The sequence below is a fragment of the Amblyraja radiata genome, chromosome 14 (genome assembly GCF_010909765.2).
Source record: "Amblyraja radiata isolate CabotCenter1 chromosome 14, sAmbRad1.1.pri, whole genome shotgun sequence".
Classification (NCBI taxonomy): Eukaryota; Metazoa; Chordata; class Chondrichthyes; order Rajiformes; family Rajidae; genus Amblyraja; species Amblyraja radiata.
This window is the reverse complement of record NC_045969.1, coordinates 44,811,254-44,826,511: the sequence shown is the minus strand read 5'-3', so window position 1 is coordinate 44,826,511 and position 15,258 is coordinate 44,811,254. Positions and strand designations below refer to the sequence as shown.

Below are 15,258 nucleotides of genomic sequence, written 5' to 3'. Positions count from 1 at the left end.
TGGCCTCCACAGCCTTCTGCGGCAAAGAATTCCCCAGATTCACCATCCTCTGACTAAAGAATTTTCTCCTCATCTCCTTCCTAAATGAGCACCCTCTAATTCTGAAGTCTTAGACTCTAGACTAGACTCTACCACTAATGGCAACATCGTCCTAGATTCTCCCACTAGTGGGAACATCTGTGCATCACTGCAGCCACTCAAGGCTACAGTGATTCAGCATGTATAGATCCCAGCTAGCTCCTCAAGTATATATAGTGGCGGTAACTGAACTCGGGCTTTAAATGTAAAATGGTGTTATTGTCTTTCTTAATCACTATTTTCTTTTTCCTGCACATCGTCCTTCCTCCTTTATCATGCCATGTTGCAGTTTGCATGTATCGGAAAGGACACAAAGTTGCAGTGAGCAACAGGGGAGTCGGAATAGGAGTGCAAGCATACATTGCTCACGTTATCTCAGTCTGCAGTGATTCTAGGATGAAGAGCATTGCGATGTGAGGAGGAGGGTTGGGTTTCTGGATACCACCATTATCTGTCGTTCATGGCCTCAGTGGTGGCTTCTCCAGAGTTGACAAGCAGCTTCACTTCCATGGGATAAGTAGTTCCATTTTCTAGACCATTGGATGGTGTTCTCTCCAGTTACATGCTACCCCCTTCGATAAGGAGGAGGGATGCATCCGAATGAGTGTCAGAAATAAAAGTATTCACTGGCACCACTCTATCAGTCATTGAGTTGAAGATGAGGCAAAGTGTAGCTGAATGTTGAACTCATCAAAATTAGTCGTGGCAGATAGTTGCAACCTTACCATGGAGGGTTTTCAAAGCTGGTCCCACACTCCACTGGCAAATTTGGGGAAAATCAAACAAAACATTTATCCCATCTTTTCCTTTAGCTCTATGCGCCGTTCCATGCTCTATTCAATTGGACATAAATTCAATTAAGAAATGGCAATACATGGTCTGCTTGCTAAATAAAGCAAATAATTGATGCAAGGGCTTAGAAAGCTATAAATAAAGAAAATAAATTTCTGTGCAATGGAAAATGGTGGCTTTTAAACTAGTCCTCATTAATCACTGCAAGCATAGAACTTTTAAACTGGTATTTTTCGCAGTAAATGGTTAGTTATTCAATTAATGTCAGTAAACATTATTCTCTGAACAATTGCATTGTCAGCAGTTGTTTATGTGGTTTCAGTCAGTCATTAGCTTAACCACGTGGATGGGAAGAGAATACAGATGAATCGCAAATGTGTGTATCTACGCATGGTAAAACCTTCGACCTTCATAGGCCATTATATATATGCAAGATGCCAACAGCATGTGACACATGTTTTTGTGATCCAATACTGAGATTGTCATTTCCAGCTATTTTTCCCAGCTTTCCGGTTTTAATCCTCCCTTTGACTGCGTCTCGGCCAATCCCAGATGCGTCCTGTTGCTCTGCTGATTGGAAATCTGATGCAAATGTATGTTTTTGTGTGTTTTTCCGAGTCTCCGTGCTTGTGATGTTGCTGCAAGGAAGATTTTGATTGTACCTCTACCTCACCGTACTTGTGAATATGTCAATAAACTCGACTTCACTTCATTTGACGAGACCATTTTCTGAGACTGGCTGCAGTGTACGAGAAAGCACAGTCTCTCCTTTTATGTCATGTTGAACTGATCTCCCAACGCTACGTCTCGCTTTGAAGTTGGTTTCTAAGATGACTAGAATTGAGAACTTTTTGTAAGAGGCAGCGCAGCGAACATCAAATTCCGGCCTGGTTCCAACCCACAGAGACCAAAATTAAGTCTATTAAGGATTATACCCAAATGCACTTAGATGCATCTCGTGTGGTTCACTCCCTCTTCCTGTTACACCACTCTGCCCTTTGCTCTTGCCTTTCACATTATTATTATTTATATGTGTTATTATTGGGGTGGCTAGTTGGATCAATATCCAGATGCTTCCGCTGCTATTTCTACATGATAATTAGCATCAGGACTTGCACAGATGACATGACGTCCAGAAGCCATATCCTCAGTGCTTTGTCTGAATAGTAGAGGAGTTAAACTAGTCGCATTCTGCTCTTTACTGTAAATAATGGGAGGATGGGGTGGTGAGAAAAAACAGGTAATTTCCGAATTTATGATGGATTAATTTGTAATTTTTCTTTGCAAGAATATCATTGACTTTATGCTATGTGCCTTTAATTTATAATTTGATTTTTTATCATAATGATTAGTGACCAACTATGCATTGGTGCACCAAAGCTGAGGACTGTCTTTAAAATATTATCTTTTACATGTGGGTATCTTGAACAAATGCTTTATTAACTTGGCCTTAATTTGCGGCATGGATTTGATGTTAATCTGTGATTGGAAGTGTTGCTGCCTGTGCATGACTTGCCGATGTGGAGCAAAAATAATTAGCTGCTTATAGACCTTCTTGTCGAGCTTCAGTCTGATGAATACTGAGTGCTTAATCCTCTCAAATTTAGAACATCATAATTGGAAACAGGTTGCCATTTTGTTTCATTTTGTCCCAATCTCTTCAAGAAGTACTTACGTAAAGTCAACAAAGGGAAGTAATAATCTAAAACCTATAACCGTTGGAGACAATATCCTGTCTAGACTGGAAATCGTGCAATGGGGTACACTTCCAATAACATTGTTTATCTGGTAGAATACTCAGCCAATATTTCTCAATGGGGGTCCAAGATTAAGGCTCTTTGTAACCCCAACAAGTGCTGCTCTGAGAGATTCCAATGTTAAATTGCATTCCTGGTTTCACTGACATTATATTAGATGAACAAAATTGTGGTTTCATTTGATTCCCATTGCAACACACTCACCAAACAATGCTTTGTTCCATTTGAGGAAGTGTTTAAATATTCAGCTTGAACCCAGTGGCATTTGTAAAACAGGAGATGGTAGCTTAGCTGCTGATTCGGGATTCATTTTTCCACATGGTGAAAAATATTTAATGTTACAAACAGACACAATTATGTTTGTGCCTTGGTCAGAAATTTAAGGTGCTTCATGGGAAAAATGACAGGTGAGGTACTTGGGTATCTTGAAGCTCAAATCAGTGTCACAAAGCCAAACAGCACAAGGTCTGAATGACAAATAAAGGCTTCAATTCAATTCAATTCGACAGGTCCTTTGGCCCATCATGCTGATGCTGACCATTCAGAACTTATCTTATTTACCAGCATTAGTTTCATATCTTCTGTACAAGTGCTGATCCAAATGCATCTTAACTGCTGTGAGAGTACCCACCTCCACCACTTCCTCAAGCAATCCATTCGTGATTTTATCCACTCTTTGGGTGAAATAACTCTTCCTCAATTCCATTCTAAATCTCTTATTCCTCACTATAAAATAATGACCTTTTGACTTAAGACAACATTTTCGCGATGCCCACCCCTTTATCTCAATCAGGTTCCCCTCAGCTTCATCTGCTCCATGGAAAATAAACCCAGTCTACCCGATCTCTCTTGATCAACACTCCATTCCTGGTAACGTTCTGGTGTAAAAACTCTGCACCATATCCGCTACAATTATGACCTTCCAATAGTGTGGTGACTAGTTATTCCAGCGGTGGCCTCACCAGTGTTTTAATAAGTTGGACCAAAGTTTCCTGCGCCTATAATCCTTTGATGGCAAATTATTAGCCTGTTCCACTTGGGCGTCATTTACGCGACATCATTTATGCGTCACGACGCACGACGCGCGCATCGTGACGCGCACGTGCTGCACGCACGGTGCCACCTTTGTGCTATTAGACACATAGAAACATAGAAAATAGGTACTGATCATCCAGAATCCTGTACCCAGTTCCCGCTTTCTCCCCATATCTGATTAGCTGACGGAAGCCCAGCTGACTAAAAACAAGTCAAAAATGTGTACACCCTGCTTTCTTGTTTTCACTTCCACGGTTCCAGAGAAAGATTTATAAACTCCTTCACTGCCTGTGCCTCCATTTAATTAGTTCTTCCAACTGGTGAAGACATGTAACATGGCACAAAGTAAGAGTAGATTCCCAAATTGTTTCAGGCTGGAAACAAAGAAAAAAACCCGGAAGGAGGAAGTAACAAGGAACTGCAGGCAAAAAAACTGAAGGAAAGTGCATTGTGAATTTGGGGGAAATCATTTGGAAAACAAACATGCTCACAGTATTAACACTGATGCTTGTGATGTTAATGTCTCTATTTCCAAAGTGCATCCAAAAACAATGTTCAGTTGCCATTATTCAGAAAAATTAATCCTGTGGAATGATGTGAAGATGAGGGATTAATATACATTTATTAGTGAGGTTTGTTTCAACTCTGCTCAGTGTAATAAAACAAAGCTATTTTCCCTCAATGTATCAGTCTTGCATGAATAACTAATATGCTCAATTTTAAATGGTACAGAAATTAGCACAGCACAGAAAATGGTGATGATATTGTTGAATGAAGATGTCAGGTTGTACCTATCAAATGGAGAGAAAGACAATGCCCAATTAGGTAATAGAGATTTAAAACTACTAAATGGACATGTACCGTGGTCAAATATCTTATTTAAAAACAAGTTTGGTTGATTTATGGCAGTTATGGCATTTATGAAGTTTGACTGCAACCTTCCCTCCATTGATGAACTGCACACTGCAAGGGCCAGGAAGCGAGCGGGCAAGATCATCTCTGACCCTTCGCACTCTGGCCACAAACTCTTTGAATCACTTCCCTCTGGAAGGTGACTTCGGACGGTCAAAGCTGCCACAGCCAGACATAAAAACAGTTTTTATCCACGAATAGTTGCTCTACTCAACAGCCAAAAATCTGTAGCCTCCCATTGATCTGGTATTTTGCTGGTTCACATGCTTGATCAATGGTGTTTTAATGTTTTATTATTATTAATGTTTAACGTTTGAGTCATTTGTAACTGTCACAATATGTCATGTTGATACTTGTGGGCGGAGAACCAAGGCAAATTCCTTGTTTGTGAATACTTGGCCAATAAACTTACTTACTTACTTATTTGGAAATAGATATCTGTTTTTCTGACTTTTTCTGAGAGCCAGGGTGGCGTGGCGGTAGAGTTGCTGCCTTACAGCCCTTGCAGCACCAGAGACCCAGGTTTGATTCCGACTACGGGTGCTTGTCTGAACGGAGTTTGTACATTCTCCCCGTGACCGCGTGGATTTTCTCAGAGATCTTCAGATTGTTCCCACGCTCCAAAGACGTACAGGCTTGTAGGTTAATTGGCTTGGTATAAGTGTACATTGTCCCGAGTGTGTAGGATAGCGTTAATGCGTGGGGATCGCTGGTCGGTGCGGACTCGATGGGCCGGAGGACCTGTTTCCGCGCTGTATCTCTAAAACTTGAAATGATATTTCTCTTCAAATGTCTTTGTGATTTGTGATCTACTGAAGAAGGATGACAAGTTGTTGTGTTCATACTGTGTTCAGGCTGGGCGATCATATCTTTGGACAACTTTTAGAACATAAAAATAAAAGAACAAAACATGGGAATGCCATCATGAGCCTGCTCCTCCATTCCACAAGATGAATTCCTCCTCTGTTTTCCCAATCGATATTTCTCTTGATTTTTTTGTTCCAAAATTCTATCCGTCAATTCTGAACATTCTAAATGCACACTCACAGTCCTCTGAGTCGAGATTGCTACCGGCAAATAATCCACCGGGTAAAATAGTAACTCTTAGTCTCAATTCTAAATGTCCAAATGCTGAGCCTGAGTGTGTGATGCTTGATCCCAAATGATAGCTGAGCAAGCCAACATGGACATTTGCCATTTTCCAAGGTTTCAAAGGTCTTTTAATGTCATGTGTATCAATTAAGGTACAGTGATATTCGTGTTACCATACAGGCATACAAAAAAAAAGCACCAAGGCACACAACTACATAAAAGTTAACATAAACACCCACCACAGCAGATTCCCCACATTCTTCACTGTGATGGAAGACAATAAATTCTAATCTTCTTCCCTCATTTTTCTCCCGCGATCGAGGCAACTGAACCATTCGCAGTCGGGGCGATCGAAGCCCCTGCATCGGGGAGGTTGAAGCTCCTACGGACTGGAGCTCCCGAAGTCGGTCTCTAACCAGAGACCGCAAGCTCCAGGTTGTTAAAGTACGCAGGCTCCCGCGTTTTGAGCTCAGAGGTCGATCCGTGACAGGGATCGCCAGTTCCACGATCGTGAGTACTGCAGGCTCCCGTGGTTGGAGCTCCCGAAGTGGGCCTCCAACAGAGGCCTCCAGCTCCGCGATGTTAGGCCGCAGTGCATACGAAGATACGATACGGAAAAAAATCCCATCTCCGTCGAGGCAAGGGATTAAAAAAAAAGTTTCCCCCAACCCACCCCCCACATAAAACAAGCTAAAGAACACTAAAAACATACATTTAACACATACTAAAAATACAACAGAGGGAAGGGGCAGATAGGCTGTTGGTGAGGCGAGGCGAGGCAGCCATTGCTGGCACCACCCAGGCTATGTTTACATTTCAATGGGCTCGCTTATCAATTAGGGTGAACATAGGCCTGGTTTAGTTTGTCTTTTCAAATAAAAAACCTGCTGATTTAAGTAATTGGCACAAAAAATCTTCCCTCCATTGTCTCAGTATAATCTTTAAGTGAAACTTAATTGCAATTGCCAATTGTACAAAAATCTTGCACAATTGGCAAGGCCCCTTTGTTCTGTTGCCTACCCAATTGTTTGCTCGACCTACGTTTGCTGTTTCGTTGCTGAGGACATTCAAATCTCATTGAAGGGCAGTTTTTTCATGGGTTTTCCCTCTACATCCTAGCAAAGTGAATCATCTCAAATCTGTCCATTCCCCCCCCCTCACCACCAAACTTTTCCCCCTTTAAATAATTTCTTGAACAACACTGTTATATTTTAGAGGTTCCGAACCACTGCAATGTTTTCTGCGCAACCTCTGCACTGATATTGCACTGATAATATTGTGCAATGGATCGAAAGGTCCCACTAAGCCTTATCCTTGACGGTTGTTAATTATTTCAAGTGCTATTTTTATTAACCCTTTGGTTGTCTGTTGTGTTTGGAATGTTTTTTGTGACGGTACTGTGAAAATCCTTACATGACTTTAAAATTTTTACATTACTTTAATGTAAAAACACTTTTGTTTTGAAGTTCCTACAATTTTTTCAGGATCTCCCAATCTACCTTGTGTGGCTCCTGCACTTTTTCTTTGTTATCTGCACTGTCTCTGTAACTATATTTTCTTCCTGCATTACCTGATGTACTCGTGTATGTTTTGAATGCATCCCGTATGGTGTGATTTACCTGGAATGCATGCAAAACTAAATCTTTCTCTGTATCTCAATATGTATGCTGATTTAAAAAAAAAAATCCCCTAATCCTCTGCTTTACGACTTTACAGCACAATTTGTCTCGTTATTTGCATTCTGCACATGGGTGGGACAATATTTCAGTGAAATCTTTAGTGTCAGTGTTTTATAAACAAGCAAGGAAGAGTACAAATCACTACTTTAGTTTTATAAGCATGTATGCCGCTGCAATGAGTTGTAATGAGTTCTTGCAAATATTATCACGTTGAATGTGTATTCCAGACACATTGTTTATTGAAACCTCTGGCTGTTTCTTATTACAATGGTAAATTGGGACAGTTATTTTTTCTGATGTTTATTAAGAATGTCAAGATTTTTAGTTACTTGAACAATTTCTGCTTCTCATTAAGACAAGAAGACCTGGGTGAAATCTTTGCCCATTGTAAAATGCCGCTTGCTGGAGCAATAAGCACGAAGCATCCAGAAAATGGAAGAAAGTAAACTGAGCTCAGAGCGCACATTGAATATGAAACATGAAATGGGACTTGCTTTAAATATTTTTAATTTCTTAACATTTCCATTGAATGACTTGATATCTATGGTGTGCTAAATCTTTTTCTCTTTCTTTACCCAGGCTGGGAAACCTTTAATTGAAGATCTATTCACTGACCTGTGTGATGGAAGGCGGCTTCTGGAACTTTTGGAGGGTCTTGTTGGCCATGATCTAGTAAGGATTTAAATCCACTCAATCTCAGCACTAAGTACTATCGAGCTGTTCCGTTAGATATTGCTGCCTGTTCTTCCTTCCTGAGCTGTACAGCCTTTTCAGATAATGTTTGTAATTGCACTACTGTGGCAATACTTTGTACAGTACTACCAACTGTAGGCATTTACATTTAAATGTAATATTTTAAATTGGTGCCTGGGATTTTATTTAATCTGATAGGATGTGATGTTTTATGGGATAAACTATATTCACATTGCAGTTTTTTGTAGGGCATGTTTACAAATATTGTGTTAAATTGATACAGAACATATTTTGCTGTTTAATTTTTGCACTGGGGCAATATAATTGCTGGATGGAACAATCTTTAAAACACTCCCAAGTGATGCTATAAACAGATTTGTGTTTATTTTAAAAATATTTGGAATATTTAACAAAGGCTTAACTGGCCTCCGCTACTGGCACATTGAAGCAATGCACTCTGTGTGCTTTAACCTTCCATGATTTTTAAATTGATGATGGTAACAGGTTGTGCACATTTAGTAAATGCAGTGCCAATTCCTACCTATCTGTTTTCCCTCAGGCTTCACTAATTGACATGACTCTGTCAAAAAGGAGTTGTCAGCTTTAGTTGGACAGATAGTGCAGGAAGAAGTTATGAAGATAAAATGTATTATAAATTTGTCAGGCATTTGACTGTGGCTTTGGTAAACTGTCAGTGCTAGAAGATAATGCGTTTTCTGTCTTCTCCACTGTTACAGCAGTATGTCATGACCTAGTTTAGTTTGAGGGTCAGAGAGCTCCTGCATGTTTTTTGCAATCAAATGTGCTCTGCAAATAATTAGGTTTTTTTTCACAACCATTTGTTCTCATTTCTGTCCAAGAAGCCTGCTTGCAAATGATCTCCGTCAGATTCACCAAGCTTCAGAACAGGACCATTGTCAATTCAGTGATAGATGACTTGGTTAACAATTTGCAATCAAAATTTGAATTTTGTTTTAAAATGGATTACGATCTCAGTGTAATAAATATCATGCATCATAATATAAAAATCCTGGAATGTGTACATTGCATCAGTGCTTTGTCAAAATGACTACAATAATTGTGGCCTATTTCATTTCATAATGACAGTAAGGAGGCAGATGGTATGCATGTTTTCATAGTGGTAAAGAAAACATTGTTAATGCTTGTTTTAATTGGTTGGTGTATTGAGTATGAGAGTCATGAAGTTGTGATGTGGCTTTATAGGACTAGTTATGCCGCATTTGATGTGTTGTGTGCAGTTCTGGTCATCTCATTACGGAAGGATGTGTTGGCTTTGGAAAGGGTGCAGAGCACAAAGATAGACACAAAAGGCGGAGTAACTCAGCGGATCAGGCAGCATCTCTGGAGAAAATGGATTGGTGATGTTTCGGGTCTGGACCCTTCTTCAGTATCCATTATTCCAGAGATGTTGCCTGACCCGCTGAGTTACTCCAGCATTTGTGTCAGTCTTTGGTATATACCATCATTTGGAGTTCCATTTTATTACATTTACCAGAATGATGCCTGGATTAGTGGGTATTAGCTACAGCGAGAAGTTGGATAGACTTGGATTGTTTTCTCTGGAACACCGGAGGTTGTAGGAAGACCTGATAGAGGTACTGTAAACCTTTGTTATTATAGACCCCTTTAAAACGGATTTCAGTGATAGTGGATGGATGTATTGACCTGCACCTTCAGGCTGGGCTGCTGACACCATTCCTGGTTTGCACATCCTCCCCGGCCACTTCCAGGCCTGGCAGCTAAAGCCACGGCTGTCCCACACACCTTCCTTGGCCACACCCAGACCTGGCTGCTAATGCCACCCCTGGCCCGCACCACCTCCCCGGCATAACTAAAGTTCTATAAATGCCACATTACGCTTTTAGGCCGCACCTGCCACTGCCACCACCGACCCTCACCTGCACTCCGGCCTCCCGTGGGCCGCGACCAATGACTCTGCTGATCCTCGCCTCTCCCCTGGCTGCCAACTGGATTCCAGGCCCAGTTCCAGACCGAGAGTCTGTGGAGGCAAAATGTCACCTGTACATATTCTGCAGAGATGCTGCCTAACCTGCTGAGTTACTCTAGCACTTTGTGTATTAACCAGCATCTGCAGTTGCTTGTTTCTACTAGTTATACAATGATAATCACTTACTTGGTTGTAGTGGACAATCGACAATAATGGGCACCCCCCCCCCCCAAATCCCTCTATGGTCCGATGTAATAAGTTTTAACTGTATGTAAAATCATGGGAGGCATCAATAGGGTAGACTGTCAGAATCTTTTTCCCCAGGATGGAGAAATGAAATACTCCAGGACATAGCTTTAAGGTGAGAGGGGCAAAGTTGAAAGGGGATGTCTGAGCAATTTTTTTTACATAGAGGATGGTGAGTTGTTACGTTAATGGTCCTTAAAAGACTTTTGGACAGGCACATGGATATGCAGTGAATGGAGGGATATTGGTTATGTGCAGGTATGTATATAAGTCATGGTCTTGGCATCATGTTCGGCACTGACATTGTGGGTCAAAGGGCCAGTTCTTGTTCATGTTAGCCAAGGTTAGCGTTAGTAATGTAAGGACGAATGTCGGGGGGTTATGGGGAGAAGTCAGGAGAATGGGGTTCAGAGGGAAAGATGGATCAGCCATGATTTAATGGGGGAGTAGACTTGATAGGCTGAATGGCCAAATTCTGCTCCTATAACCTATGAAGTAGTGACCACCTTGAATTTCATTTCTCCTGGTCTTACTTCCCTTCCCTCCCCGCACAGTGATCACACTTTCACATTGTGTTTGATCAAGCCCCCATGCTGAGTACTGGCCAAATGTATTGGTTAAGACAGTGACGTGTATTTTCTGATCTTGAACAGGAAACTCTGCCCCACAGGACAGTGGCTGCTCAACTGTTGTAGTGACATCCATTAATCTTCTGGGCAATAAATGCTGCCCTTCCAATGACGCACACATGCCATAAACAAATGAAGCAAAAGTTCACGAGAAATATTTACACATAATATAAAATTTAATGTAAAACTATTTAAAAAAAATTGAAGAAGGGTTTAGGCCCGAAACGTTGCCTATTTCCTTCGCTCCATAGATGCTGCTGCACCCGCTGAGTTTCTCCCGCATTTTTGTGTACCTAAATAAAAAATGTATATAGTCATCTAAAATATTATAGCTTTTACACTATTTGGTAATTATTCTGGGGTAATGCTTCTGCAGAAATTCTCCCAATCCTTCGGCATAACTTTGTTGGAAGTGTTCACGAGAGCAGTGCAAATTGCTATGGCGATTACTACCGTCTAGCTTTCACGTCGAATTATGAGTGACAAGAATTCATAAATTGTTGAGAGATCTTGGAGGCGTCACACTTGCTTTGTCCTTAACTTGCAGCACTAGATGCTGAAGGCCGTTTAAATCACTCAGGTTGTTGTCAAGTCACTTGTGCTCACAGGCTTATGTCGATCAACTCACTGCATCTTGTTACCAGAATGCCTTTTTATTCCCTTGGCTGCAGCAAATTAAGGTGAGGAGTAGGTTAGGATAAGCACAAAACCATAGCTTGATGATAGATACAAATCTGTCTTTTAATGAAAATAAATAATTCACCCTTGCATAATTTATTGTTCTAGGCTAAAGAAAAGGGATCTACAAGGGTTCATGCTCTGAACAATGTGAACCGAGCGTTGCAGATTTTGCAGAAGCAAAATGTAAGTGATTGTGTGATGATATGTGAGCAGTCTGATGGTCGGGTTAGAAGGCAGAGAAATTTAAAGCTCCAGGAAGGCACTGCATACAAGAATTCAAGTTCAGCTAATGGGAATTATTGTATTTATTTCCAGTTTATGCATTTAAAGCAAATTGAAAATGTTTCTCCAGTTATTATGAGGATTGTTTTGCAGTGTTGTTCTGCATGTTTTCCCCATCTCTGGTCTCAATGTTGACTATGGTTCAGGAATCTGGACATGGTCCCTGTGTGCTTTCCAACCTGCCTTTGGGATGACCTTGTGCCAGTGTGAATGGTCATGCAAATGGACGATGTGTTGAAATCGGTCCTTTGGCCCACCGAGCCTGCACACACTCACACGAAACCAACACTGGTCCCATATTATTCTCCCCACATTCCCATCGACTCCCCCTGATTCTGCAGCTCAGCCACACATTGGGAGATGACTTTGCAGCCCAATGTCAAACTCACCTGCAGGTCTTTGTGGCGTGGGAAGGAGGAGACTGGAGCACTCGGAGGAAAGTCAGGCTGCCACAGGGAGAACTCTGCACAGACAGCACACTGGAGGACGTGTTGCTGGAGCTGTGTCTTGAGCAGCACCACTGTGCCGTTCCTCTTGGAGAAAATACTTCCCCCTCCCCCACACACACACACACAGCATAATGTGGCTTGGGTTAAGATCTGGCCACAATGGTGGGCTGAACCTACAGAGGTAATTGTGGTTTCCTTGACAGCACTAATCCTGCCACCTATGAGGGTAGTGTGCAGAGAGTGGGTTGTGGAGTTTTCACTGGCCATGGAACTCGCGTCCAGAGCTCCAACTGGATGCAGGAATGGATGCGAGCCGAGGCTGGGTGGGATCGTGGTGAATCTGACCTAATTTCACATCATGGCTGCCTCGTTGACCCTGCTGCTTCCCCTCTGCAAACAATAAACAACCATCAGTCCGCCATAGATTTACGGACTGGTCCCATTCCCAGGGTGTCCTTCACTGGCTTTCCAGCCCATTTTCATGCTTCCGATGTATGCTTGATGTTGCGATATGAGAAATGTGACTGGCTATCTTGCACAGCAACTTCCCACAGAGGGCATTGTGATGCTGATCAGGTAACCTGGTGTCAATTGAGGAATGCTGGATCCTCCGTGAGTCATCTACAAGGCCTAGAGAGATAGGAAATCAGTTTAAGTGGGATTTGTATAGATGGGCATGATGGTTGGCAGAGATGTTGTGGGCTTGTTTCTATACTGTACATTGCTGATTTTATACACGTCATCAAAATAATGCCAGGATTTTGTGGCAGAGCCAGAGACTCTGTTTAATTTCTTGTCTGAAAGACCCAATTCCATCCATCCCCTGGGATTGTTGCCATTTGGTTTTTAAATTGGAGCTTTTTAAGTAGGGCTTGAATCTGACTTATTGACAGAAGTGTCACCAGAGAGTGCCGTGTACCAGTGTACCAGTGGGATTATATAGAGAAGGAGCCAAAAGGGGCATAGCTGCAGCGCAGAACAAGGAGGTATTGAATGCATTAAGCAGTGTCTGTGGAAGCCTAGAGGTAGACGCTGTTTCGGGACATTACCCTGCAATGGGATTGACAACACTAGATCCTGCTGGTCATAGGAGGAAACTGGGGCACTCAGAGAAAAGCCACGGTCACAGGGCAAACTCTACACAGGCAACGCTGGAGGACACAATGCTGGAGCCGTTTATTAATGGCTCTCAACCGGAAATGTTAAGGAGGTTCGCTAATTTCCCTGCAAGAAGAGTAGAAGTGGCGGATTTACCCCTTGGGCATCAGCTTTCCACACTCGATGAGTTTAAACTTCCTTGCGTTGTGGACCTGATGAAGAAATGGCGTAACCTGAGTAGAGATGCAGAGGGAGGCAGTGTCTTTCCAACAAAACTCAGTGCCAGAGTAACTCAGCAGGTCTGTCAGCATCTCTGGAGGACACGGACAGGTGAGGTTTTGGTTCGGGACCTTTTTTCTGACTCTGTTGAATTTCACTGGATAAGAGACGAAACCCAATGCAGGAAGATGTCCTGCTGAGGCATGAACAGTCGTAGCACGGAGAGCAGGTACTGTTTGAGCAGAGAGAAGATTGGGTTCTGTAAGACTGTGCCGAGGCAATGATAAGCTGTGATATATGTCTTCTCTTAGCACCTCTGGTGACATTGCTTTCTGCATTGCAGTCTGACCTTTGTGTAAATGCTATTCAGGAGTCTGCAGCATTGGACAAATGTTGACCTTGCAGATGCCATATCAACAACAAGTCATGAAATCTGATAGCTCCCTCTCCACAGCTCCAAAATGTCCCCCGTTAGCCCACCCCAACGTGATTACATACTGGAGGACCAAATTAGTAGAAATGCCTCACAGTTTTATGGTGTGCTGTGCTGATGCTTTGATCTCAATGCATTCTCTGCCAATTTTTCTCATGGAATTATAATCTGAGAAAGTAAATCAGTTCTTTTTACATTAGTTGGCATCTCTCCCTTACTAAAAGTAATTTTGGAGTCACATTAAAATGCGTCTCATTGCAAAGCGCAGCAATTGAGTCACTTCTCAAAATATACTCCTGCAAATGCCTGTAACATATTAAAAGTAGACTCCATACTTTGCTGCTGATTCAGAACTTGGAATTTTATTTTTCAAAGATCTGGTCAAGCTGCCCCAGCTGAACTCCTGGCTAGCTCTTTTACAACTATGTTATCAAGGCAATAATGTTAATAATGTTTCATTTCTGTTCTCTGCAGGTGGATCTGGTAAATATCGGAGGAAGTGATATAGTGGATGGGAATCATAAACTTACCCTGGGATTAATCTGGAGCATCATCCTCCACTGGCAGGTAAATGCTATTCGCTCTGTTGCTTTATTTTACAGCATTGAAATGCCGTTAGTGGGAATAATTGGTCACAAACAATCAAAGGTCAGTTTATTGTCACGTGTAACAATTAAGGTACAGTGAAACTCGAATTACCAGAATGGAAAACTGTGAGTGTCATGTTACAATAACAACCATTTTTTCCACAACTACATTCCAAAGTATTACTTATCAGAATATGTTATTATATCAATATTTTTAATGCGTCTGGAGAAGGGTCCTGACCCGATGCATTTTCTCACGAGATGTTGCCTGACCTGCTGAGTTACTCCAGCATTTTATGTCTATCTTGATTGTATCAGTCTTTGATTAAATTGTGCATTCAGTAATCTACTCCACTGATCAAATTGTAAACCCATGATTTATCTCTTTGCACACAAACACTGAAATGGATATATTTTCAACTTCCTTGGACCCACCTCTCAATTAGTACTCTTCTCCTAGTCATTGTCCCTTGCATAGTTCTGACTGATGAATCAGGACCGCTCTTTGAACAAGACGCAGAAGAGACTTCAGTGCCCATTACCTAAAGTGGCCATGGAGCATCGCCTTTGACCAAGCTGGTCTGAGGGACATATGTCTCCGGGTGGGTGCGCGATGGGGCAAGAGGA

The 15,258-nt window shown here is 41.9% G+C and overlaps 1 protein-coding gene across 12 annotated transcripts in view; it reads left to right on the top strand.

Annotated features, from left to right (window-relative positions):
* dmd (dystrophin) overlaps positions 1 to 15,258 on the top strand; it is a 1,663,772-nt gene that overhangs the window by 461,944 nt on the left and 1,186,570 nt on the right. For all 12 annotated transcript variants that reach the window (XM_033033201.1, XM_033033203.1, XM_033033205.1 and 9 more), the window contains exons 3-5: positions 7,925 to 8,017; positions 11,669 to 11,746; positions 14,519 to 14,611. In XM_033033201.1, the coding sequence (XP_032889092.1) occupies positions 7,925 to 8,017; positions 11,669 to 11,746; positions 14,519 to 14,611 (264 nt within the window). The remainder of the gene's footprint in view (positions 1 to 7,924; positions 8,018 to 11,668; positions 11,747 to 14,518; positions 14,612 to 15,258) is intronic.